This window comes from Gobio gobio (genome assembly GCF_949357685.1).
Source record: "Gobio gobio genome assembly, chromosome: 13".
NCBI lineage: Eukaryota > Metazoa > Chordata > Actinopteri > Cypriniformes > Gobionidae > Gobio > Gobio gobio.
The window spans coordinates 12154798-12181847 of NC_137106.1; the positions used below are offsets into that span (position 1 = coordinate 12154798).

General features: G+C 41.2%; 1 protein-coding gene across 2 annotated transcripts; it reads left to right on the forward strand.

Moving 5' to 3' along the window:
* The first annotated feature begins 1042 nt into the window (after positions 1 to 1042).
* On the forward strand, positions 1043 to 23702 carry LOC307136135 (calpain-2 catalytic subunit-like). 2 transcript variants are annotated; one of them, XR_013817742.1, is made up of 13 exons: positions 1043 to 1124; positions 8485 to 8718; positions 8873 to 8945; positions 9571 to 9689; positions 9824 to 9957; positions 10112 to 10286; positions 12470 to 12544; positions 18568 to 18653; positions 18812 to 18886; positions 19101 to 19261; positions 20387 to 20566; positions 20984 to 21192; positions 21314 to 23702. XR_013817742.1 is itself a non-coding variant. In XM_079832918.1 (13 exons), exons 2-13 carry the CDS (start codon positions 8491 to 8493, stop codon positions 21336 to 21338), a joined length of 1527 nt encoding a protein of 508 aa, XP_079689044.1. In that variant the 5' UTR covers positions 1043 to 1124; positions 8485 to 8490; the 3' UTR covers positions 21339 to 23702. The 2 variants fall into 2 exon arrangements, 1 of the variants encoding a protein (XP_079689044.1); XM_079832918.1 differs by having other exon boundaries at positions 20387 to 20553.
* The last annotated feature ends 3348 nt before the right edge of the window (positions 23703 to 27050 follow it).

The window sequence follows — 27050 nt, forward strand, 5'->3', positions numbered from 1 at the left end:
CCTAATTCCTGACATGTCATTCCCTCTCACATCCATCCCTTACCGCCATCAGACCTGCACAGGTGCCCTGTCTGGTGCCACTGGGTCTCATACAACAGCAGTCATAACCTGTCTGTCATGTCCATGATAATACTAATAATAATAATACAACTTAATGACATGCAGAATCAAATTTTGAATACTGAAACATACTAAAAACATACTTAACAAATAAATGCACAAAAAACCTCAAAACAAAACAAGAAACTATAGCAGTATAGATTAGTTGCCAGGAAAATATAGGCTAATTAAAAAAAAATGTTGTGGCCATAGGTCCCTCTGCTGAACCCATAGCCATCTGACCTATTCCATTGACTCAATGACCCTGTTTCAATAAATGCCTGGACTGAATGCTTTTATGGACACAGTGTTTGACCTGCATCATCAAGTTCCTCCTCACTTATAGGCTGAAGTAACAACATAATGCAGAACAATGGTCTTCTCCATTCCATAGGTGAGGCAACAGGATTTTGCTTATTAGCAAAACGGTAATTATCAATCTTAGTTGATAATAGTTAAATAGTAGCAGGTTGAATAGGTAATGAAAAGACTTAATTGTAATATGACACATCACCTCAAAGAAAGAAGGCATTTTTGTTCAAATTTTCCCTTGAAAAATTAAAGTAAGGAATTACTTAGAAAATTTTCTGTTGGCCTAATTTAATTTAATTACTGTTACTTCTGGTGCAATTGCATTAAATAGCCTACTGTATAAATTCTATATAAAACAATAGTGGATTTAACATCAAAATGTAATGTTAAACTGTATGTTTTAACATTTACCTTCTCCCTGCACACACTTTGGTAAGTTCAAGAATAATTCGTTTTATATCTATTTCATGTCTTTTGATTTATTATGTGTAAATGATCCAGCACCCCTTCTCCAGAACATGGGGAAAAGTGTGTTTTTGATTTTTATAACATTTTGACGTTTTGAAGCGCTGAATTTGTAGTGACGTCATTACGTAATCACCATTAAAAATAGCTGACCAGTCCTGCGCTCAGTCCGTTGTGTTCAGTCTTCTTCAGTTACAGACAGCGTTCAGTCAGCGCGCGGCGAGCCTGAGAGAGAGAGAGAGAGACAGGTATGTGTTTACAGAGTACCGAAATGAGACATATAAGCTGAACGGTGTAGTCAAGATTAGTTGAGGGAGTGTTTTTAATGCTAAAATGTTAACATGCACGTGCTTTACTGAGGTTAGCTTTATGAATATTCAGACGAGCTTTCCTTTAGTGTGGTCGCGTCATTTCAATTTATGTGTAACTTAACCTAAACATAGAGTTTGAACCTCCAACAACGAGACTATTTTTACTGGTGATAATTCAATTCCATGGTTATAGTATAGGTAAATATTATACAAGTTTTTCACCCTTTGATAAAATTCAAACATTCAAAATAGTGATTTGTGCTGAACTGACAGGTTTTGGCAGGTTGATGTAAAAATGTCACAAAAGATTAATTTGTCAACATAAGAATATTTAACTAATAATTTATGGCCCGATTCCAGACACTTTCCCCTTCATCTTTTATCTATACGGTTTTTGTTTCACTGGGCACAATATTTCTGTCAGTATGCCAGCAATATAACTTAAAGGCACAATATGTAAGATGTTTGGATTAAAATATCTGAAAACCACTAGAACAACTTTATTGACTTGTGTACTTGCATTATCCTAAATGTTTCCAAGAATGTTTAAATCCAGAGAAATAAGCAATTTCAACCAGGACCATGGAAACAACAAAGATGCTTTAATATATTATGTGTTTTATTAGACAGGTGAGCAGCTGTTTGGATACATTCATCAGCAGAAAACGAATGATTGTTATATGGCTCAACACAGTTAGTCTTATTGTTTAAATCTCGTTTTCTTGATTTACCGCGAGTACCATGCTTTACCATGCCTAATATCGATCTAGCTTACTGCAGTGTGCAACAGGTGTCTTATATTAGCCGTGGAGCGAACGCACAGAGTAGCGTTAAAACATAGGCTAACTTTCAATACATTCAAATGTATCTAATATGAAAAGACAGCGCTGCGCTACCCCATATACGCATGAGCAAAAGAAGCGGAAGCGTTTGTCTGTGGCATAAAAGCTCAGCAAAATCAAGGCGCCATCAAGCTACGCCATTGTTTTGAATAAGCGACCTCTAGCGGCAAAAAATTACATATTGTGGCTTTAATCCACTGTTCCCTATTTTCCCTAAAACAACATTTGGAAAACTAGTTTTATATCAAGATTTTTTTTCTCTAAATATTACCAGTCACTGCCCAACACTGAGCTTGGCCAGAGTTGCTCCCCTAATAGCCCTACATTTTAATTTCTCAGCTGATCATGTGCTTTGAGTACAGGAGCTCAGTGCACCGTCAGGGATTCTGCTTTTCATAGACTCTGCATTTTTTCCCCCCCTGAAGGACTACAGAGAACAGACTAATGCTGCGGAATAGGGCTCTAGGGGGGGGGCTCTAACTGTTTCTTTGAAACTGGCCTCCGAATTGCAAAGGGGTGGGTTGCACCAATGAGCATTAAAATAAGCAAAGTTTAGAGCTAATTAAGGATTTGCTGATCTAGGTTTTATTTTAATTCACCACTTCATTTAAAGACAGTTCAACAAATGATTAGCAAATTAGGGGTTTGGAATTCTAACCTATGATTAAAACCTTCATCTGCGATTCATTTTGTCCACCATGATGGATTCACCATTGTAATTACACCTTTTTGATTGACTACCAGAAACAATCTGACATATGTAGCTCTTGAAGAGAAAGGAAATAAATGTGTAAAATGTATTTTTAAACTGCTACCGTTACAGAGAGAATCCTTATTAGTGCAGCCACAGAAAATGTAAGCAATTTGTAAGGGTTTAATATGACTGTGTAATAGCGTCAGAGAAATACTTTGATGTCAGTCATCTAAAGGATTAATCATAATTGCATTTGGGCATGTGCTCAGGGGCACCATGCCAAAGGCTGCAAGGTCCACCATGCAGGGCTGTATAAATATTTCCAAATAGAGGCAGCACAATGGTCAAAGATGCCCCCTCCCTTTCCCCAGTTTATTTACACAGACAGATAATTTAAACCAAGGAAATCATAAACCATCCCATATTTACAGCTATATACAACCAAGCAAAAAGAAAAGAGAAAAAAAACAAAATATAATCAATTGAACCAGACCACAGAGAGAAAGAAAATGAGCGGTGCTAAATGAACAAAACAACAAAGCCAAAACCTGTCACCAACCAATCCCCACCCTCTACACTAACTGAAAACCAAACCAAAAAAAGAGAAATCTTCGGCGTTCAACACTGACTAAAACAAAAACTTACAAGGAGTTGCACCCGCTCCTTACCTAATGTGTTTAACAGAGAACTCTACGTGTGTGTAAGATGGAAGTCACGTGACATACTTCTCTTTTCTCTACTTTCCGGGCCGGCAAAGTATCGAACAGGTACGACGTTCTCTGAAACAACACAACACGCAAAGCTAAATCCGTAGCGTCGGAAACAAATGGCACCGCCAACAAACACACGCTAAGCCCTTTTTATCTGTGATATCAATTTCTTCATTTTTGTCAGGAGGTCTGCAAAATCAAAAACAAGTCTACATCTTTAATATGAAATATGAGCCTCTTATGCATCCACTGGAGAAAAACAAATCGCGATTGCGGTTCGATTTCGATTAATGGTGCAGCCCTAATCATTATATTATGATCACATCACATGTATAGCAAAGTTCAACGCAAAGGATTTCCATAGACAGCTACGCAACTACCACTTTGATGCTTCAAGAAGTTCATAAAGAGATCATAAAACTAATCCATATGAATTGAGCGGTTTAGTCCAACGTTTTCTGAAGAGACACAATCACTTTATATGATCAACAGATTGAATTTAGCCTTTTATTCACATATAAACATTCATCAACTCACACATCAGTTGTGGTAAACAGAAGCTCAAGCACGTTTGCTTGACATGAGAGAACCAATGAGGTTCATACTCGTGTGAGGTTCAGCATGTTTGAGCCTCCAGACAAGCTCTCAGATTTCATCAGAAAGACCTTCATTTGTGTTCTGAAGATGAACGAAAGTCTTACGGGTTTGGAATGATGTAAGGGTGAGTAGTTAATGACATCATTTTCATTTTTGGGTGAATTATCCCTTTAAGGATGCTTTTTGAGACATTTAAAGGTAAGATAAAGGGAAATATGCCTTTTTAAGTCATTGAAAGGTGACAGGTAGGTGGTGATGGTAAATCTTTCAAAATGTCAGTTCTCGGGGGCATTGTGCAACATTACACCATCCTTATCTTTAAGTAGTCAGCAATGATACATCCATGTTTATGGCAGTGGAAGCATTCCCAAACCTTTTTAGGCTTGGGTCTGGCTGCCTTTGACTAAGAAGGACGGGGGGAAGGACTACCAGAGAGACAGTAGAAACCTCAGCAGTGTTCATCTTTGCAGCCGTTTCAGCAGTAACTTTCATTGAAACACTTGCTCATCACTCTCACTCTATTTTAAGAAATAGCTCCTTTATCTTCATCTGCAAACATGATAAGTGGACTCTCAGTTGCACCCACTCTTTAGAGACGAGAGGGAACGGATCAAAAGGCGGTAGGTTGGCTTTGATTCAGACTCTTTCAGATTGATTTTAGTCACAGTGTCAGCTTCACTCTGTACTTGTCCAACTAACAGAACTGAAAGGCTACATGCCAGGAACAAGAATGTTTGCAATGTTTGCAAATAATTATCGTGGGAAATCCTTTCAGGACAGTCGCCCTCAAAGACCTGACCTGGTCAACCGAACGCAACAAGGGGTGGCACTCGCCACTAACCAAGTTTGTATAAAACTGGAATTCCAAGTCTGTTGGACCTTTTTGCCTTTCAGGTTTGATTATTCAAAGCCAGCAACCTTTACCTGACACAAAGGATTACATTTAAATGACCTACTTTACGCTCTATCTCGCACACACTTGAGCATGCAAGCCTTTCAAAGTAAACTCCATTGACCGTGAGTGAAGATGGATGGAGTGGACCTTTCTTCTAAAGCGTTCAGTTACTAGTGCTGTTATCTCATCACAAAAATCCGTCTGCATGTGGGACCCTTATATAATAAGACCCTTATTCATCATCTGTTATCGTTTAAAGCCCTTTGAAGCTGTACTGAAACTGTCATTTGGACCTTGAACCGTTTGGAGCCCATTGAAGTCCATTATATGGAGAAAAACCCTGGACTGTTTTCATCCAAAACTTTAATTTCTTTTTGACTGCAGAAATAAAGACATGGACATCTTGGATGACATGGGGGTGAGTAAATTATCAGCAAAAGTTTATTTAAAAGTGAACTAATCCTTTAAACTAAAAACTGAAAGTTTTGGCCGTTCATTTACACAACAGAAGCGTTTTGGGGGCCTAAAAACTCAAACGGTGCAAGTTTTTGGGGCAGTTGTGGCCTAATGGTTTGAGAGTTGGACTTGTAACACAAGTATTTTCAAATGACAGAGGTGTCCTTAAGCAAGGCATCTAACCCCCAATTGCCACAGTGAATGGATGCCCACTGCTCCAAGTGTGTATAAGTGTGTGTCTATGTATGTGTTCAGTACTCACTGCTCCTAATGTGAGTGGACTAACTTGGATGGGTTAAATGCAGAGGACAAATTCCGCCATTCTTGGCCTTCACGTTGCTTCACTTTCACTTTTTGAAAACAATACATTGAAAATGGTAACGTAATGCTCATGCTTATTACGTGTTCAGTTTATAGGTGCGGAGTGTTTCTTTACAAAGTGACACCGCCAATTACTGGCCAGGCATTCATAATACAACGTTTTTTGTAGTTTTTGCGGATCTGTGGGAATGTGATTGTTTTGACAACGTTGTTATCTTCAGACGGAAAATACAAAGGAAAAACATTTCCATTTTAGTACATTGTTGTCATGTAAACGTACCGTAAGTAAACAAATAGTATGAAGAGAACAGTGTATTTCTGTCCCGTTGATTGCTGGCAAAGAAATTTTAACCCTGCTCTCTATAATACTGCTTATGATGTCACTGAGAAGGCTGCAAGTATTTTAGAATCTTTGATGTAAAGTACAACCAGCACCTTCACTGCAGCGTTATGTGTCAGCCTACCTCGTGTATTCTATTAGAAAGGATTTAATAGCATATGTTAGTCTAAGTGTGTATACACTTTGTGTATGTTTTTGAACAGTCTCTTTACTGACAGCATTTTAGAGTATATAAACTGTTGGGGTAACAGCTTAGGACCCAGGACCAGTAGTGAAAAAAATGAAGACCAAGAGTCAGGAGTCAGATTAATTAAAGAAAAATTTACTGAAGAATAGTTTGCAGTTTCATCAGCAGAAGCCAGCTTCAAGAGAGTTCGTAGGCCGCGCTCCCTCTAACAGTCTCCCCGCCTCTGTCTAACGTACATACAATTTTCTGAACAGTTATGCTGTTTTCAAGGTCTAGACACGTCATTACTGCCATGTGGAATGATTCTGATTGGCAGAGAAAATGCCCAGTCACGGTAAATTTCCACACAAGGATAGATAGCAGAGCATATCACTAAAATGGGTAGACTAGTTGTCGCCCCATGACAAAATTTTTAGATCACAATGACCTCAGAGGTCATAGAAAGGCGTCTATAGGTCTGGCATCGCCTGCAGGAAGGCCCATCTCCAATACTGGATCTGCACAAATCATACGACGCACATACACACAAAGCTCCAGAGAATAACAGTTCCCTCAAGGTTGAGGACATCTTAACTAACTATCAACAAGGCACTTCTCCAAAACATGCTGATACTACATCTAGTACTGAAGTGAATTTATTCTATTTAGTAAGAAAAGCATATAAAAGAGGTACATTTCTCTGAGTCCCCGAAAGTCACGTAGACCTGTATCCAAAATCACTCATTAAATATAGAGAGTTTATAGGTGAACTGATTTATCAAATATAGAAAATGGTTATAACCTGATCATCATTGATTCTTATTTTAATATTGATCATGTGTATGAACGAAGAGGCACAGGTATCTGACCTGCCCCTTCAATATTTTTATACAGCCCACTAAAGATGCTGTCAGAGAAAACCCCATGAATGCCACATGGTGATTATAAAGAGGGGAGAGCAATGTTGCGGATTTAATTCCTCAGTTATGTGAAGGATGCAGAAAATATATCTATGATATGGAAATGGTCTGAGATATCTGATCGAACGATGTGACTAGGTTGGCGATCAGCCAGGGTTGAGCTTTCCTCTTTATTTTAGGTGCAAGTGGGATGCAAAATGTATAGAGCAGCCAAGCAGCAATAGAAAAAAATGTAAGGCACGAGAAGTTCTGTAAATGTATTAATTGTCATTTTATTACTTTTTACTCTCTGTTTCTAGACTGGGTAAACTCAGCCTGATCTGCCGGCGATTTGATTTCGCCCTGCAACTCAGTCTGGAAACCTGTACATTAATGTATCCTACTTGAGGGAACCAATCACAGACTGGCTTATCCACCTGGTGGGCTATTGGCGGGTTTAACACTATGACGAATAGAGAAGCGATGGGTCATTGCCCGTTGATCACGCCTCTTGTGGTCTGATTGGTTTAAGGAGAATTCAATTGCGCACAGATTCATTTAATTTATGCTCGTTTATCACGCCTCTTGAGCAGGAGAAAATACATAGCAGACTCCCCAGACCAATGTTCAATCTTAAATTGAGCTTGGTCTGGTGATTGCCAGACAACTCAATTGTAAAGTTTTGTGTCTTCAGTGCATCATTGGTAACTGGTTCTCCAAGACCTTTGTATTTAAATAGATTGTGTTGGCCTATGCCCTGCTCATCAGTGCGACATGAATTTTAATAGGGTTGTTGCATCAGAGAAGAAAAACACAATGGTTTGCAAAAGAGATGCTTTGTCATGCGGCCAAAACTTTTGCTGCAATGCACTTTGGCATAGACATCCGGTAGGTCTAGTTTTGCTTTCAGAAATCCAATTTATTCATTTTTTTGGCTATTAGTTGCTAAGTTTAAATGGTAAAAACATTATTTTCTTTGCATTTAGTGTAAATGGTGTTATGAAGGAATGAAGGAAGCATTTATATAGCGCCTTTATTATGTGCTGTTGTACACTAAAAGAGCTTTACAATGATACCAGGGGTCTCTCCTCACCCACCACCAGTGTGCAGCATCCATCCACTCACACCACAGACCAGCTATAGGTGGAGACAAGTTAATTCCCTTTGTAAGGGCACTTTAGATTAATTTGACTGTGTAAGGGGTCCTTGCCTGAAAAACATTGAAGACCCATTGTGTAAAAGAACAGTATTCTTGTGCACCCATGTTGATAGATACACAAACACAATTCTAATAAACATTACTGATACTTTTGTGACTTTACATAAATGAGGTGGTGCACACTGTACAAACTGTGTTTGTATTTGTTTGTCATGCAGTGAAAAATGCCTCCTCCTGATGGATGCCACCACAACACAAATGAAGATGATGTGAATTCTCCTACCAGTCCTTTGAACTTCCTGGATCAGAACTACCAGGAGCTCCACCAGAACTGTCTCACTGATAACACACTATACAACGATGAGTTGTTCCCTCCAGACAACAGCTCACTTGGCTTGTTTGATGATGAGCCTGAGGTGGATATGTCCCAAGTTGTGTGGAAGCGGCCATCCGTATGTAAACCATACAGAATTCTCTCTATAAATATTTTATACCTTCTGCCGTAATGGCTTTCTTTCACGGCTTTGCTCGACATTACAACAAATCTCTTTGTTTTGTGTCCATGTTTTGGTATTGAAAGGACTGCCCTTGATTTTCTCTTATCAGGAATTCGTGTCAGACCCTAAATTAATTGTAGATGACGTGTCCAGGTTTGACTACGCACAGGGGAGTGTGTTAGGTAAGTTTGAGTTATTCACGTACCGGTATCATATGCCGTCTACTATACAATGTTTCCTGGGCCATTGTTGTTTTCCACGCAATATCAACTCATAACAATTAAACCAGAATCATGCACAATATGATGTGAAACTTGCCTAATAATATACATCATTATATGAAAATCATGTTTGACAGATTTGGTACATATTTCTTCAGAGCCCTTAAAGGGGTCTTTGCAAAAATAAACCTACAGACTTTTGCATGTTCAAAAGAAATTGTTACGTCCACACTGGACATTTTTTGCGTGCTTGCGCTTTACAATTACTCGCAGTTTATTTACACTATAACATATTTCCTTTGTGTGTCACTGCCATTTTAATATGAAGTAAACGAAAGTATGGTTGCACAATAAAATGTCTATTTGCTATAGATCTAATAGAGGGTGTTTTGATCTTGTGAAATACAAATTTTTAGCACATTTTACGGTACCAATATTTTTTGATTGGTAAATATAAATACTGCCCTAACGCAACCCAAATGTTGATCACTTTTTACTGTATCAATGTTTTTTTTTTATGAACCATTGAACTTAGCATATAGGACAATGCAGATATGTGACTGTAATTATTTACTTATTTATTCAGGAAACTGTTGGTTTTTGTCTGCAATTGGGGCTCTGACTTTTGAGAAGGATATCATGAAGCAGGTCATGCCAGCTGAACAATCATTCACCAAGGATTATGCCGGGATATTTCACTTCAGGGTGACTATAATACTTGTTCAGTGTTTACTTATTTTTTTTCACAATATAATTTCTTGAGCACAGAAAAGTCAAATTTCAACTTTTTTGCATTTTGTTTCTATTTTATTTTTCACTGTTTGTAATATATCTTACAGTTTTGGCGATTTGGGAAATGGATTGATGTTGTTATTGATGACCAACTTCCAACTATTGACGACAAACTACTTTTTGTGTGTTCAAAAACATCTAATGAATTTTGGCCTGCCTTACTGGAGAAAGCGTATGCAAAGTGGGTACCATTCTGTCCTGTTCATTATCTTTCAACAACTGAATTGTTGATTTGTTTTGCATGTTATTCTTCATTGATTTGCGTTGTTTAAAATGGTTTACATTATTGGTTTACTGTACGTTGAATAGTGAATTCAAATAAACTGTCTTTACAGGGTGTGCGGGTCCTATGCTGACTTGAACGCTGGTTTCATATCTGAGGCCCTGATGGACTTCACTGGTGGGACGCACATGTACTATGAACTGAATGCAGCTCCTGCTGATTTGTGGAAAATCATGGAATGTGCATTCATGTCAAAAACACTTATGGGTTGCGGCTCTAATACAGTGGTAAGAAAGAAATCACCAAATCCTGAACCCAATATTCCATCCAGTATTTCATAACTGCACAAAACATTGTCATATAGTTGTATGGGTTTTCCAAGGAGTGTCATAGATTCAATTAAAATGATCATGGTGTAAAGAACATGCATAAAAATTGGATCTAATCTTTCACTATGTCAGAACAACAGACAAACTTAAAACAAATGAAACCGAGAGCAGTAAATAAAACAGAGCTATAGCCTTGTGTGCAGTGCTCCAACATGTACAGTGGGGCAAAAAAGTATTTAGTCAACCACCAATTGAGCAAGTTCTCCCACTTAAAAAGATGAGAGAGGCCTGTAATTTTCATCATAGGTACACTTCAACTATGAGAGACAGAATGAGAAAAAAAATCCAGAAAATCACGTCTGATTTTTTAAGAATTTATTTGCAAATTATGGTGGAAAATAAGTATTTGGTCACCTACAAAAATGCAAGATTTCTGGCTCTCACAGACCTGTAACTTCTTCTTTAAGAGGCTCCTCTGTCCTCCACTCGTTACCTGTATTAATGGCACCTGTTTGAACTCGTTATCAGTATAAAAGACACCTGTCCACAACCTCAAACAGTCAGACTCCAAACTCCACTATGGCCAAGACCAAAGAGCTGTCAAAGGACACCAGAAACAAAATTGTAGACCTGCACCAGGCTAGGAAGACTGAATCTGCAATAGGAAAGCAGCTTGCTGTGAAGAAATCAACTGTGGGAGCAATTATTAGAAAATGGAAGACATACAAGACCACTGATAATCTCCCCCGATCTGGGGCTCCATGCAACATCTCACCCCATGGGGTCAAAATGATCACAAGAACGGTGAGCAAAAATCCCAGAACCACACGGGGGGACCTAGTGAATGACCTGCAGAGAGCTGGGACCAAAGTAACAAAGGCTACCATCAGTAACACACTACACCGCCAGGGACTCAAATCCTGCAGTGCTAGACGTGTCCCCCTGCTTAAGCTAGTATATGTCCGGGCCCGTCTGAAGTTTGCTAGAGAGCATTTGGATGATCCAGAAGCGGATTGGGAGAATGTCATATGGTCAGATGAAACCAAAATATAACTTTTTGGTAAAAACTCAACTTGTCGTGTTTGGAGGAGAAAGAATGCTGAGTTGCATCCAAAGAACACCATACCTACTGTGAAGCATGTTGGTGGAAACATGCTTTGGGGCTGTTTTTCTGCAAAGGGACCAGGACGACTGATCCGTGTAAAGGAAAAAATGAATGGGGCCATGTATCGTGAGATTTTGAGTAAAAACCTCCTTCCATCAGCAAGGGCATTGAAGATGAAACCTGGCTGGGTCTTTCAGCATGACAATGATCCCAAACACACCGCCCGGGCAACGAAGGAGTGGCTTCGTAAGAAGCATTTCAAGGTCCTGGAGTGGCCTAGCCAGTCTTTGGAGGGAGTTGAAAATCCATGTTGCCCAGTGACAGCCCCAAAACATCACTGCTCTAGAGGAGATCTGCATGGAGGAATGGGCCAAACTACCAGCAACAGTGTGTAAAAACCTCGTGGAGACTTACAGAAAACGTTTGACCTCTGTCATTGCCAACAAAGGGTATATAACAAAGTATTGAGATTAACTTTTGTTAAAGACCAAATACTCATTTTCCACTATAATTTGCAAATAAATTCTTAAAAAATCAGACAATGTGATTTTCTGGATTTTTTTTCACATGCTGTCTCTCATAGTTAAAGTGTTCCTATGATTAAAAATTGCAGGCCTCTCATCTTTTTAAGTTGGAGAACTTGCACAATTGGTGGCTGACTAAATACTTTTTTGCTCCACTGTAAGTCCTCTCTCCTGTCATATTGCTTTCCCGCCAAATATAGGCAAAAGCAGGCTGTATTTGTGCATTATTATGAATTAGTTAGAGGGTTCATATACTTTTCCCTGCTATTAATTATACTCATTATATAATAGTAATAAAAATACAATATATTGGTGGGTCATTAAGTATTTAATGTTTACGTCACAAATATTTTTAGGATTTTAAAACAGCTTATAGAATTGTTTCCAAGCAAGTTCATTGACTTCAATTAATTATATATTGCACATGATAAGCTATGTACTATTATTTAATGTTTGTTTGTGTGTGTGTATGTGTGTGTGTGTGTGTGTGTGTGTTGTGTGTGTGTGTGTAGACAACACCTAAAGAAAACGAGATGCTTCGTGGCATAGTTGACGGACATGCTTACACTGTGACAGGAGTTTTTGAGGTGAGTGTACAAGCATCTGGAATACATAAGGGAATATATATACAGTGGGGAGAACAAGTATTTGATACACTACCGATTTTGCAGGTTTTCCTACTTACAAAGCATGTAGAAGTATGTCATTTGTATCATAGGTACACTTCAACAGTGAGAGACGGAATCTAAAACAAAAATCCAGAAAATCACATTGTATGATTTTTAAATAATTAATTTGCATTTTATTGCGTGCCATAAGTATTGATCACCTACCAACCGGTAAGAATTCTGGCTCTCACAGACCTGTTAGTTTTTCTTTAAGAAGCCCTCCTGTTCTCCACTCATTACCTGTATTAACTGCACCTGTTTGAACTTGTTACCTGTATAAAAGACACCTGTCCACACACTCAATCAAACAGACTCCAACCTCTCCACAATGGCCAAGACCAGAGAGCTGTGTAAGGACATCAGGGATAAAATTATAGACCTGCACAAGGCTGGGATGGGCTACAGGGCAATAGGCTAGCAGCTTGGTGAGAAGGCAACAACTGTTGGCGCAATTATTAGAAAATGGAAGAAGTTCAAGATGACGGTCAATCTCACTCGGGCTGGGGCACCATCCAAGATCTCACCTAGAGGGCATCAATGATCATTAGGAAGGTGAGGGATCACCCCAGAACTACACGGCAGGACCTGGTCAATGACCTGAAGAGAGCTGGGACCACAGTCTCAAAGAAAACCATTAATAACACACTACACCATCATGGATTAAAATCCTGCAGCGCACGCAAGGTCCCCCTGCTCAAGCCAGCGCATGTCCAGGCATATCTGAAGTTTGCCAATGACCATCTAGATGATCCAGAGGAGGAATGGGAGAAAGTCATGTGGTCTGATGAGACAAAAATTGAGCTTTTTGGTCTAAACTCCACTCGCCGTGTTTGGAGGAAGAAGAAGGACGAGTACAACCCCAAGAACACCATCCCAACCGTGAAGCATGGAGGTGGAAATATCCTTTGGGGATGCTTTTCTGCAAAGGGGACAGGACGACTGCACCGTATTGAGGGGAAGATGGATGGGGCCATGTATCACGAGATCTTGGCCAACAACCTCCTTCCCTCAGTAAGAGCATTGAAGATGGGTCGTGGCTGGGTCTTCCAGCATGACAACGACTCGAAACACACAGCCAGGGCAACTTAGGAGTGGCTCCATAAGAAGCATCTCAAGGTCCTGGAGTGGCCTAGCCAGTCTCCAGATCTGAACCCAATAGAAAATCTTTGGAGGGAGCTGAAAGTCCGTATTGCTCAGCGACAGCCCCGAAACCTGAAGGATCTGGAGAAGGTCTGTATGGAGGAATTGGCCAAAATCCCTGCTGCAGTGTGTGCAAACCTGGTCAAGAACTACAGGAAACGTATGATCTCTGTAATTGCAAACAAAGGTTTCTGTACCAAATATAAAGTTCTGCTTTTCTGATGTATCAAATACTTATGTCATGCTATAAAAACCAAATTAATTACTTAAAAATCATACAATGTGATTTTCTGGATTTTTGTTTAAGATTCCATCACTCACAGTTGAAGAGTACCTATGATAAAAAATGTATGACTTCTACATGCTTTGTAAGTGGGCAAACCGGAATATCGGCGGTGTATCAAATACTTGTTCTCCCCACTGTATAAATAACCTGACAGGTGAAGTTAATAACACTGATAATCTCTTCATAACAGCACCTGTTAGTGGGTGGGATATATTAGGCAGCAAGTGAACATTTTGTCCTCAAAGTTGATGTGTTAGAAGCAGGAAAAATGGGCAAGCGTAAGGATTTGAGCAAGTTTGACAAGGGCCACATTTTTATGGCTAGACGACTGGGTGAGAGCATCTCCAAAACTGCAGCTCTTGTGGGGTGTTCCCGGTCTGCAGTGGTCAGTATCTATCAAAAGTGGTCCAAGGAAGGAACAGTGGTGAACAGGCGACAGGGTCATGGGCAGCCAAGGCTCATTGATGCACATGGGGAGTGAAGGCTGGCCCGTGTTGTCCGATCAAACAGACGAGCTACTGTAGTTCAAATTGCTCAAGAAGTTAATGCTGGTTCTAATTGAAAGGTGTCAGGATACACAGTGCATCGCAGTTCCCCTTCGAGGGAACTCGAACTGCGTCATCGTGACGACACTTTGGGGAACGCCCCTCGCGTAAAGCGTCTGAAGAAACAATGGAATCAGCCCAATCCTGATTGATGTTGCGTGATGACGTAGTATGTGACTGCATACCCGGAAGATACAAAGAGACGTCTGAACACAACAGAGATAGCTTTTTTGCTCTTCAGCGTTAGCGCTCTGTGTTATCAGTCTGAAAGTGAAGTTGGTGTTGAAAGTTATCACTAAGCAAACTATGGCGAGCGAGCGATTTAGGTTGTGTGTGCCTCTGTGTCCGCGCTACATTACGCGCACGGACACACATCAACTTTGTGTGCAGTGTCTCGGTGTGCAGCACGCTCTTGAGGGAACGGCCTGCGGTGATTGTGAACTGCTGCCGCTGAGAGTGCTGCACTCGCGGCTGGCCATCTTTGAGGAGACCGGCCAGCCTCGTGAGCCCCGCGGTTCTGGGCAGGCGTCTGTTGAGGCAGTGCAGCGCCGTAGATCGTGGGGCTCACAGCGGGATCTGTCGAGGGGATACGGGACTGCTGAGGCATCTTCCCCATCCACCTCTGACGATTCCGATATCCTCCCGCCCCGTGTGGAAGCCCGCGATGCGGCTTCTTCACGCGGGGCGGAGGGTCCGGTTCTCAGGCTGTCCTTTGGAAATCGAGGCGGATGATGTGGGGCCTTCGCCACCCCACACGCCCGCTATTGAGGAGCTTGTGGAGGTATTAACTCACGCCGTGGCCAAACTGAATTTAGATTGGCCACAGGAAATAGTGGACATCCAGCCGCCATCTAAGCTGGATGAACGCTTTTTCAGGCGTCGGGTTCAGCCTCCATGGCGGGGCCTTCCTTTCTTCCCCGATTTGCACAACGAGTTGTGTAAATTGTGGGATAGACCCTTCTCAGCCCGGTTATCCAGTCCCCTCAGTGCTGGAATTTGCGAATGTGCTGGGGGCGGCTGAGTCGGGTTATGCAGTGTTGCCGCGGGTTGAAGAGGCGCTCGCGGGCCACCTCTCACCGGGGCCGCTGCATCATTGAAGGCCCCGACGCTGCCCACTAAACCTTGCCACGATACCTCCAGGTTGGTCGGCAGGGCTTTTAGTGCGGCAGGTCACGCTGCAGGCATACCAAGCAGACCTCCTCAAAGAGCAGGATGAGGGCGAGGGAACGTCCCCGGATGATGTCACCGAGCTCCGGAAGGCGACAGATTTGTCTCTCCGCATTACCAAGGAGATGGCCCGCGCTGTGGGCCGCTCTATGGCTGGTCTGGTATGCGTTGAGAGACATCTCTGGCTGACGCTGTCGGGAATCAAGGAGAGGGAGAAACACTTTCTCCTTGATGCCCCGATCTCGCCTTCTGGCCTCTTCGGCTGTGCGGTTGATACCGTCGTCGAGAGGTTTCAGGAGGCGAGGAAGCAGTTCGGGCTCCTCGGCGAGAGCAGTCCCGAGTGGGCAGCCCGGGCCTTCATCCAGCTCCTCGCACCTTGAGGTGTAAAGGCAGAGTGTCGCCTCCCGCGCCCCTCCTGAGGGAGCCTGGCAAAGGAGACGGTGCTCTCGCAGGAAGCCTTCTCAGCCTAAAGGCCTGTACACACCAGGACGAATATCGCACACGCTTAGCGCCAGCGTTTTTCGTGACATTTTTCGTGTTCACACCCAAGCGATTTTCACTGGCGATGTGCTGAGTGAACGTGCACATTCAGTAGATGCGCTCCCGGTACACAAGGTGGTGCTGCGGCACTTTACGCTTCTGACACTCGCTTGTCACACAGAAGAAGAGGAGAGACAGTATTTACGTGCTTGCCAAAACCACAGATATATTATGTCTATGGCCAAAACCATTCACACACTTTTTGTTAACTGGCAGGCAGCATTAGCAGCTCATCTTCTTCTATGTCTACTTACTACTTCTTCATCGTATCAATGTGTGCTCGGCAAGACCGATTTTGTGCTTGAGCGCCACCAAGTCTGGTTTTACTGTCACTTCAGCAGCTCCAGGCACGTGAACAAAAGCGCTGATCTCTTTGGTCAGCCAGTTTTTAACGCGCTGCGTCAAAATAAAAAAACGAACCCAAGGCGTGGATAAGGTCAGACCAGTTGTTGGTGTGTTTTGGTACACCCAAGAAGGGGCTGCCTGCTTCAAAACAGACAATCAGTAACTGGATTGTCCAGGCTGTAGCCACGGCTTATCAGGTGCGCAATTTGCCTTCACCATTAGCCGTGAGGGCTCATTCCACCAGAAGCATGGCCTCCTCGGTGGCCCTCCTTTCTGGTGCCTCTATGCAAGAGATCTGCGAGGCGGCTGGGTGGGCCACCCCGCATACCTTCATTAGGTACTACAGTCTGCATCTCCCTGAGACGGCTGGCGCTAGAGTGCTCGCCCCCTAGTTGTGCCTGGGTTCCAGCTTCACACTGGGTTGGGTATGATTGGTGCGGCATAGTTGGTACTCGTTCCCCAAAGTGTCGTCACTATGACGCAGTTCGAGTTCACTCGAAGGGGAACGTCTCGGATTATGACTATAACCCTTGTTCCCCGAGAAGGGAGCGAGACACTGCATCTCGTGTCCACCCAATCAGACAGAGCGCTCGCTTCATCACAAAGAACGCTATCTCTGTTGTGTTCAGACGTCTCTTTGTATCTTCCGGGTATGCCGTCACATACTACGTCATCAGGCAACACCAATCAGGATTGGGCTGATTCCATTGTTTCTTCAGACGCTTTACGCGAGAGGCGTTCCCCAAAGTGTCGTCACGATGAAGCAGTGTCTCGTTCCCTTCTCGGGGAACAAGGGTTATAGTCATAACCCGAGACTTTTGTTGCGTATGGGGCTGCATAGCCGCAGACCAGTCAGTGTGCCTATGCTGACCCCTGTCCACCGCCAAAAGTGCTAACAGTGGGCACGTGAGCATCAGAACTGGACCACGGAGCAATGGAAGAAGGTGGCCTGGTCTGATGAATCACATTTTCTTTTACATAAAATGGATGGCCGGGTGCGTGGCTTACCTGGGGAACACACAGCACCAGGATGCACTATGGGAAGTATACAAGCCGGTGGAGGCAGTGATGCTTTGGGCAATGTTCTGTTGGGAAACCTTGGGTCCTGCCATCCATGTGGATGTTAATTTGACATGTACCACCTACCTAAGCATTGTTGCAGACCATTTACACCCTTTCATGGAAACGGTATTCCCTGGTGGCTGTGGCCTCTTTCAGCAGGATAATGTGGCCTGCCATAAAGCAAAAATGGTTCAGGAATGGTTTGAGGAGCACAACGAGTTTGAGGTGTTGACTTGGCCTCCAAATTCCCTAGATCTCAATCCAATCGAGCATCTGTGGGATGTGCTGAACAAACAGGTCAGATCCGTGGAGGCCCCACCTCGCAACTTACAGGACTTCAAGGATCTGCTGCTAACATCTTGGTGCCAGATACCACAGCACACCTTCAGGGGTCTAGTGGAGTCCATGCCTCGACGGGTCAGGGCTGTTTTGGCAGCAAAAGGATGACCAATGCAATATATAATAATGTTATGCCTGATCGCTGTATATAAATAACAGATTAACATAATTAATAATAAAAAGAGTAGCAAAAATATACATCAGGTTTACACAGGTTTATAAGCACAACAGTTCATTGGAAAAACATCAGCAAACAGATATTTTGTTGCTTCTTGCACATGTCGCAAAAGTAAACGTGAAGTAATAACTATTTTGCTGAAGCAATCATGCCATTTTAGCTTTCTTTACAATTCTTTGAGCTATGCATAAACTGTGTGGAAATTAATCAAATTAAGTTGTTGGTGTTTTATTGCCACTAGTGTTTATTTCAGCTATATTTCTCCTTTTTAATCCATTTAATACTCCTTTACTTTTCATAAATAATTTTAAACTGACATTGATTCCTGGCTTTGTTACAGGTAATGAGTGATGAAAATCCAGTTCATCTGGTGAGATTGTTAAACCCATGGGGCCAAGAAGAGTGGCGTGGAGACTGGAGTGACGGGTAAGAGCTGTAGCAACGTTACAGTAACAGCTTCAATTATTCCACAAACTTGGCAGAAAGTTGTACTTTTGCACTTGTGCATATCACCTCACATACTTATTTTTTGTATTTGCCACATGATATCACATTGCACCCATGTTTGGTTATACATTTTACAGATCACCTTTGTGGGACACAGTTTGTGAAGAGGTCCGCAAAATTTGTCATGAAGTTTTAAATAACGGGGAGTTCTGGTGAGCATGACCGTTTTGGGTGCACCCACTCTGTCACACTTTTTGGAAGACGACAAGGGTTTGAGAAGAGTTAATGCCCATAACTCTTATGGTCCAGGACCCCTTTCAGCTCCCCCTAAAAAACTGAAAAACTTGAAAAACTGCAAATGACTTCTTCATATATGTAATACATTGCTTTTTGGCTGATTAACTTAGAAACACTTTCTTATGGCAGGATGTCAATGGAAGACTTTACCACAATTTTTGAAAGCATAGATATTTGTTGTCGCTGTCCTGATTTTCTGGATGGTTCCTCTGAATGTCACTGGACCTCAAAACGGCATTTTGGCAGATGGAATGCTGGGACTACAGCAGGTGGTGACATTATTAAGACAGGTATTATTACTCTAAATATGTATACACTCACCGTCCACTTTATTAGGTACACCTGTTCAACTACTTGTTCAATGCCAATATCTAATCAGCCAATCACATGGCAGAAACTCGATGCAGACATGGGCAAGACGATCAGCTGAGCATCAGAATGGGAAAGAAAGGGGATTTTAGTGAATTTGAACATGGCATGGTTGTTGTTGCCAGCCGGGCTAGTCTGAGTATTTCAGAAACTGCTGATCTACTGAGATTTTCACACACAACCATCTCTAGAGTTATAGAGAATGGTCTGAAAAAGAGAAAATATCCAGTGAGTGGCAGTTCTGTGTGAGAAATGCCTTGTTGATGCCAGAGGTCAGAGGAGAATGGCCAGACTGTCCAGCTGATAGAAAGGCAACAGTAACTCAAATAAGCACTCGTCACAACCGAGTTCTGCAGAAGAGCATCTCTGAACACACAACATGTTAAAGCTTGAGGCAGACGAGCTACAGCAGCAGAAGACACACCGGTGACACTCCTGTCAGCTGAGAACAGCAAACAGGCTACAATTCACGAGTCTTGATTTCTGCTGGGACATTAAAATGGGGACAGAATTTGGCATAAACCACATGAAAGCATGGATCCGTCCTGCCTTGTATCAATAGTTCATGCTGCTGCTGGTGTAATGGTGTGGGGGAATTTTCTTGCCACACTTTAGGCCCCTTATACTACCATCTCAGCATCATTTAAACACCACAGTCTGCCTGAGTTTTGTTGCTGATCATGTCCATCCACAGTGAACCCATCTTCTAATGGCTACTTCCAGGACGATAACACACCATGTCACAAAGCACACATCATCTCAAACTGGTTTCTTGAACATGACAGTGAGTTCACTAAACTCAAATGGCCTCCAAATTCACCAGATCTTAATCCAATAGAGCATCTGTGAATCTGTGTCATGAAGAATTAAGGCAGTTCTGAAGGTGAAAGGGTCCAACCCGGTACTAGCAAGTTGAACCTAATAAAGTGTCTGGCACATAAAGGCATGGCAAGATGATATAGATAAGGCTTGTATAAGACGGATACAATTTAAAATAATGCATAGAGAATTAAATAATGTACAAATCTTCTTTTAATGTGTTATAGAGACCTTCTGGACAAACCCTCAGTTTCGGGTGACAATTGATGAGCTTAATGAGGAATGCGCTAGTGGGCAGCGCCCTGAAAACACACTGGTGTCCCTCATGCAGAACCATGAGAAGAGAAACAGAAATAGCCAAAATAATTATGATATTGGCTTCTATGTCTTTGAGGTCAGTATTGGCGGTTAGAGCTATGCATACAGTATGTATGTAATTTGTGCATTTAGCAGATGCTTTTATCCAAAATCACAATGTGAGCAACAGAGCCATCAATATTCATAGTGCACAATTCCTGGTTTATTAGAAAACTAAGAAGCAAGCTAGAGCAGAGGTGAAATGCAAAGTAAAAGAGGATTGTGTGTATGCCTTGGTTGAAGAAATGTGCCTTCAGCTGCTTTTTGAAGATTTTGTGTTTAATTCTTCAACTTCAATATCCCTGTCATGATCGCTGTTTTTCCTTTGTTCCCCTTGTACTTTTACAGATACCATTAGAGGCAAGTGAAAAATGTATCAGTACTCATATGGTCCTTTTATGAAGAGATTCTGTTGTACATTACTGTTTTTAAATACACTAAAGACCTGTTTTATTATTCTCTTTTAGATGAGAAGTCAGAGTGGGAGGTTTTCATCGGAGTTCTTCATTGACAGAGAGCCTGTGGCACAGACTGATTATTTAGTATGGCTCAGAGAGGTGATGAAATTCTTCAAGCTGGAGCCAGGAGAGTACCTGATTGTACCGTGCACGGAGAATCCTGGTGAAACTGCCTCCTTCGTCTTGTCTATTTTCTCAAAGAATGAGACACACTTTGAGTAAGTTTTGAAGCAGTATATGAGATCAGCAAATACTAGGCATATGTTATGTTTAAAGAAACCTGAAAAAAGCCTGAATAAATTACAGCTCTGTGATCTAAAGTTCTTCTCTTTCCAACAGACATATTCAGGAGGATTCAGAGTAGAATGGAGACATTACTTGATGAGGGTGAGGTAAACCCTTTGCTTCTGCTTTTAATTTTGTGCTTAAATTTTCCTTTCGATTGCTAATTCAAGGGGGAAAAAACAAGAATTGTATTAAATGTATTAATTATTTTATTCCACCCAATATATTGTTTTACCTTTATTTGTTGACAAATTAGATTGTTTTTCAGTTGTACGGTAAATGTGTCATCTGTTGGGTGGGTGATGTACAACCGTAGTAGTTCAGTAATTCAATTTTTTTAACTGGTCTGTATTCAGAATTTGTCAGTTATGTTAGCATACATTATTATATGGCATCAGGCGAAAGAAGAATACTTTTTATTACAAAATATTGTAATCCTGTCAAAATAAGAAGTGTGGCTTGATATCCGCAAGTGCATGTAATAATTATTATTCGTATTAATTCCAAATAATGTAGACTGCTGCAGAAGGGGCTAATATGGAATGTATAATTGCATGAAAAAGCTCCCATATATTTCTTTAATACTGTTCTTGAAAGAAACAGGATATACTCAATAAAAATCAGTAAACCTTCAAAAATTAATTCCCAGCTTCTTTCTGAAAATGGTGACAGAATTTCTAATTTACTGAATCCAAATAAGTTAAAAAATATAAATCTGGCATCCAGTTGTCTTGTGTTACTGCAACACGGTAAGACTATAAGTGTTGGCCATCCTTTCAGGAAAAATTATATTACATGAATTCAGAGGACCATGGGTTATACTGCAATGTAAGTCTTGTATTTTTGTTTGCTAAATGCATAAATGTAGATTAAAAAAAAAAAAACAGAACAAAAAAACCTGCAACCTGCAGGGCTGTTCAAAAGAAGCTGCTTACTAAAGTTGAGTGTCAGTTTTGTTGTCGTTTATGTCCATAGTAACTTACAATTAAATTCTTGCAAATACATTGTCCTATCTATGGCTTAACGCCTGTTTTTACCCATAACAAAAACCCATTTTCAAAACAAAAACATTCTGTACATTAAAGCTTGTTGCTCAAGCAAGGCTAGCTTATAAATATTTTGGTGATGAGCCAAAATGCATGTTAGCTGGCTTAAGCAACTATTTGACCTGCTCCCTTTCAGTGTCTTGGGATTATATTAGTCTATTTTTAACAGCTAACAACTAGTTCTTACTTGCTCAATATTTTCCTGGCTGATCTTTTGACAGTAGACCCTTCACACATACAGTCTTGTACTGGTAAATAAAAAAAAATATTGGTAATTGATCATTGGCCAGATTTACTAACTGCAGCGCAAACCCTCTTTTGCCGTTAAAACCAGATGCTAACTGGTAGATTGTGTTGGTCATTATGGAAATGATCCGGCTGCGTCTGTGTTCTTTAATTCAGTAGCTCACACGCAGAACTGTCCACTCCCATCTGAGCTTTTATGGAATTGTTCTCTCACACTTATTTGCCCGGTTTAGTAAATTTGGTCCCATGTGCGAACAGGACCTTTTCAAAAATACTGGTAAATTGTAAATTACCAGTAAGGGAAGTTGTAACATTACCAGTAAATTACCAGGTAATGTGCGCTGTGTGAACGTGGAATGAAGATTACCAATGAAATCAGAGCACGCTGATGTAAGAAGTCTGCTTTGGGCTAATCATAAAGACTTATGAAGATGAAGTGATTACTCTGCGCTGTTTACAGTAAGGTTTTTAATAGTTTTTCTATTTAACCATATAACTGGCAACGTATCCTGGGGGATACAAACATTAAAATAAAAAAATAAAAGTCATGTTTTTAAAAAAATCATGAAATTGTATTATTTGTGTCCTAAGAAGATAGAAAAATAGCAAACTAATTTTCTGATTTCTCTTGCCATGTAGAGGGTTAAATATGCGCTAAATGATCATCTTTGACCGTTGCGCCATGTCTCGCAGCTTTTTCAATGTGTCGCGCTCGAGACCCAGCCTTGTTTTCCATTCATCAGCGCTGCGGCTCTGCAGTTGCATTCTGTTTGATCATCCGTCATGCCAGTCAATTAGACGTCAAAAAGATGTTCTCAAATTGAACAGATAGTGAAACTAAAATGCTTCTTCTCATGCGGGCGGATGTAGACAACGGCGCAGCGTTTATAGATAATTTCTGATGCCTGACATCACAGAATTGACTGGTATTTTGCTGCTGCTGTGTGAATGGTCTCTTACCTGTCAAAAGCCAGAACACTGTTGCTTGTGTGAACACCATATTTGTGTAAGTCATTCGGGCAATTTTACGGTAATTTACCGGTATTGCTGTGTAAAAGAGCCTAGTTTGTGTGTGGAAGAACATTCCAAAGTTCTGTGTATTATTTCTGGTGCTAATTTTGCAATAAAAAAATCACTTCTCTTGCTACATCAATAATAACATTTGCTGTTGTTTTGCTTTTTGCAAAAGGAAAAACTTGCATTTACCTACACATATGTACCTATACCCTGATCAGACACAACACTAAAACCACTGAGAGGTGAAGTGAATAACATTGATTATATTGTTACAATGGCACCTGTCAAGGGGTGGGATATATTAGGTAATAAGTGAACAGTCAGTTCTTGAATTTCATGTGTTGGAAAAAGGAAAAATGTGCAAGCGAAAAGAACTGAGTGACTATGACAAGAGCCAAATAGAGAAGGCTATGTGACTGGGTCCAAAAGCATCAAGTCTGGTGTGGTGTTCCCGGTATGCAGTGGTTAGTGTCAAAAGTGGTGCAAGGAAGGTCATTGACTAAAGGCTCATTGATGCACGTGGGGAGCCAAGGCTAACCCGTCTGGTCCAATCACACAGAAGAGCTATTATAGCTCAAATTGCTGAAAAACTTGATGCTGCCCACAATAGAAAGATGTCAGAACACACAGTGCATTGTAGTGTGCTGCATATGGAGCTGCGTAGTTGCCTAAATCTTAGGTTTCCGGCATTCATGTGGATGTTACTTTGACATGTTTCAGAAATGATTTGAGAAACATGACAAAGGGTTCATGGTGTTGCCTTGGCCTCAAAATTCCCCAGATCTTAATCCAATTGAGCATCAATGGAATGTGTTGGACTAACAATTCCGATCAATGGAAGACCCACCTTGCAACTTGCAGGACTTAAAGGATCTGCTGATAAAGTCTTGGTGCCAGATACCACAGGACATGTTCAGAGGCCTGGACAGATTAGAACTGTTTTGGTAGTTTTCGTGTAGAGAGTAGAGATCGTGGTATCAACAAAAGACCACCATTTTGGGGTCTAAGTAATCTGGAAGGATTGTACATAACAATCAAGTTGGAGAGATTTAGGAGATAAATTATTGAGAGCTTTATAGACAAATAAAAAAATCATGTAGTCGATATGGTATCATACTGGCAGCCAGTGCAAGGAACGTAAGATTGGTGTAATATGATCTCATTTTGGACCAATTGAAGATGAGAGATGGCAGAGATAGGTAACCCAGAATAAAAAGAATTACAGTAATCGAGTTAAGTTGAGATAAAAGCATGAATAACTGTTCCTGCTTTAGAAAGGTTTTACTTTAGCTAACTGGCGAATATGATAAAAACTGGTACTAACTATGGTGTTCATTTATTTGTCTAATTTAAGACCATTATCTAGGTGAAATCCTAGATAATTATCTTGGCAATTATCCTTGATCTTTAACAGTAAGATAAGGTCAATTGAGTCTTTGTCTGGGTGCTCTTTTGGCCCAAATTGAATGATTTGGGTTTTATCGTTGTTAAGTAGCATGGGATTATTTGTGAGCCACAATTTGAGTTCATGCAGGCAAGCTTGCAGTTTTTTGTATGCTGAGTTATCTTTACGTTTTAATAGGTATATAAAGTTGTGTGACGTCCGCAAAGCAGCGGTACGGCACCCTACATTTATGCATAATTGATCCCAGAGGTAACATGTACAGCGAGAATAATAGCGGTGCTAAAATCGATCGTGAGGGTACACCACAGGAGTGCGAGGTCAAAATGCAAGACCTATGTGCTTGAAGTGATAAGGTTTTAGGTGTAGCAGGAAGGAGTGTTGAAAAACGCACTGGTCTGTGATAAGAAAGTGGAATATCAATGATGTCAATGTCAGCCACAGACAACCCATATGTCAATATTATGTCAAGCGTATGACCATGACAGTGCGTAGGACAAATTACCCACTAAACAATATTCAAGGAAGACAGTAAATTTAAAGCATTGGTAAAGCAGCATACATGAATAATAAAATCACCACGTATTAAAATATAGTCGTGTATAATCAAGTAATCCCCTAAAAACTCAGTTATCTCATTTATAAAATTGCTGGATGAAGGGGGGCGATAGATTAAGAGAAGTAAAACAGGATGAGGACAGTTTAAGTGTATTTCCTGAATTTCAAAACTACTGAATTTGCCCACGGTACTTATTTTTAAAAACAATCATGAGACCGCCTACCCTGCCAGTCAATCGAGTGTTAAAAAAATCCTACTCAGGGGGAGTCAGTCCAGAAAGAGGACTTGGATCACCTGATTTTATCCAGGATTCAGTCACTAAGAAGGGATCCAGGTCGTTTGAAGAGATGAGGACGTTGCAAATGAAAGTTTTATTTTATTGGCAAGCCCCATCCTAAGCTGAGGTGGATCCTGTTCGAGTGTCAGATGCTTTACATAGTGAGCACAGGTTGCAGAGATTTACTTTCCTTCGTCGGATCCGTAGCGGAATACAAAGAGTAATCCTAGAAGGTGAATGCGGGACAATCGAAAGAATCCACGGACAGTAGTCGTTGGACGGCTAAACTCCGCCGTGCCCTGGTAGACCCGACAGCTGCAAACCAAGTTCGACGGCACTGAGGCCGACAGCAAGGCGTAAGAGGAGCCAGACGCTCAGGCCAACTTCAATCGAGCAGCCGCACCATCCCGTTTTCCGCGTTTCCTCCGGCGTCTCTTGCATGGAACCCTGAAAGCGCGCCAGCATAGGTAATCGAGGGAGCTAGACTGCGTGGGTGAAGTGTAAAACTCATAGTTGATTAAGTCAGAGTGAAACCCAAAAGGCTTTGGCATAGAGTGATAGATATCGACCAGTTGTTGGCGATCATAGACGATCAACGAATGACCGTATAAAAATGGCAACGTCAATAAAAACATAAGTAAAACAGAGAGCGGACGGCACGCCACAGACACCGGCGCCATCTTGGACTGATTGCCAGATTAAAGGTCATCTGATCGAATAATCCTGAACGTGCAAGTCGAATAATTGTGAAACGTGCAAGGAGTAACCTTAATATAATTTTGCAGAAAGGACCCTTAATGTCTGTTGGATTAACAGCAATATGGTGAGTATTTAACAGTTCTATGTATATATAATGCACTAATGAAATAGGGCAGAAACCACTTAACTTTAATATTTAATATTGATTCAGGAGCTGATGCACAAGTGATAACTGAGGAGACATTTGAACACCAAAGAAATAACTATCCCCAGCAAAGGCTTCACTCAGCACCCTGCCTCCCAGCAGGCAGTCTCAAATGCCAGGGTCAGTTTCATGCTGAGGCAAGTGAGTAGTAGGCAGGTTAGCTAATGAAAAGCTTTGCCTCAGTAGGCAACCTGGGCAACAGCTAGATAGATGAGTCTATTTAAATAAAATAAAATGTTTTAGTAGGAAGAAAATTTGAAAATCTTACAGCTTTTAGCTTCTCATTTGACAAAACTTGATCAACGTTGGCTAGACGGGGTAGCAGTTTATAGACAATGTT

Bases quoted from the DNA above. Each gene is read 5' to 3' on its own strand.
- LOC307136135 (XM_079832918.1), top strand. From the start codon at position 8,491: ATGCCTCCTCCTGATGGATGCCACCACAACACAAATGAAGATGATGTG. The intron at 9,958-10,111 runs GTGGGTACCATT...CTGTCTTTACAG, and splicing joins CTGGAGAAAGCGTATGCAAA to GGTGTGCGGGTCCTATGCTG. The intron at 20,554-20,983 runs GTCAGTATTGGC...ATTCTCTTTTAG, and splicing joins TTGGCTTCTATGTCTTTGAG to ATGAGAAGTCAGAGTGGGAG.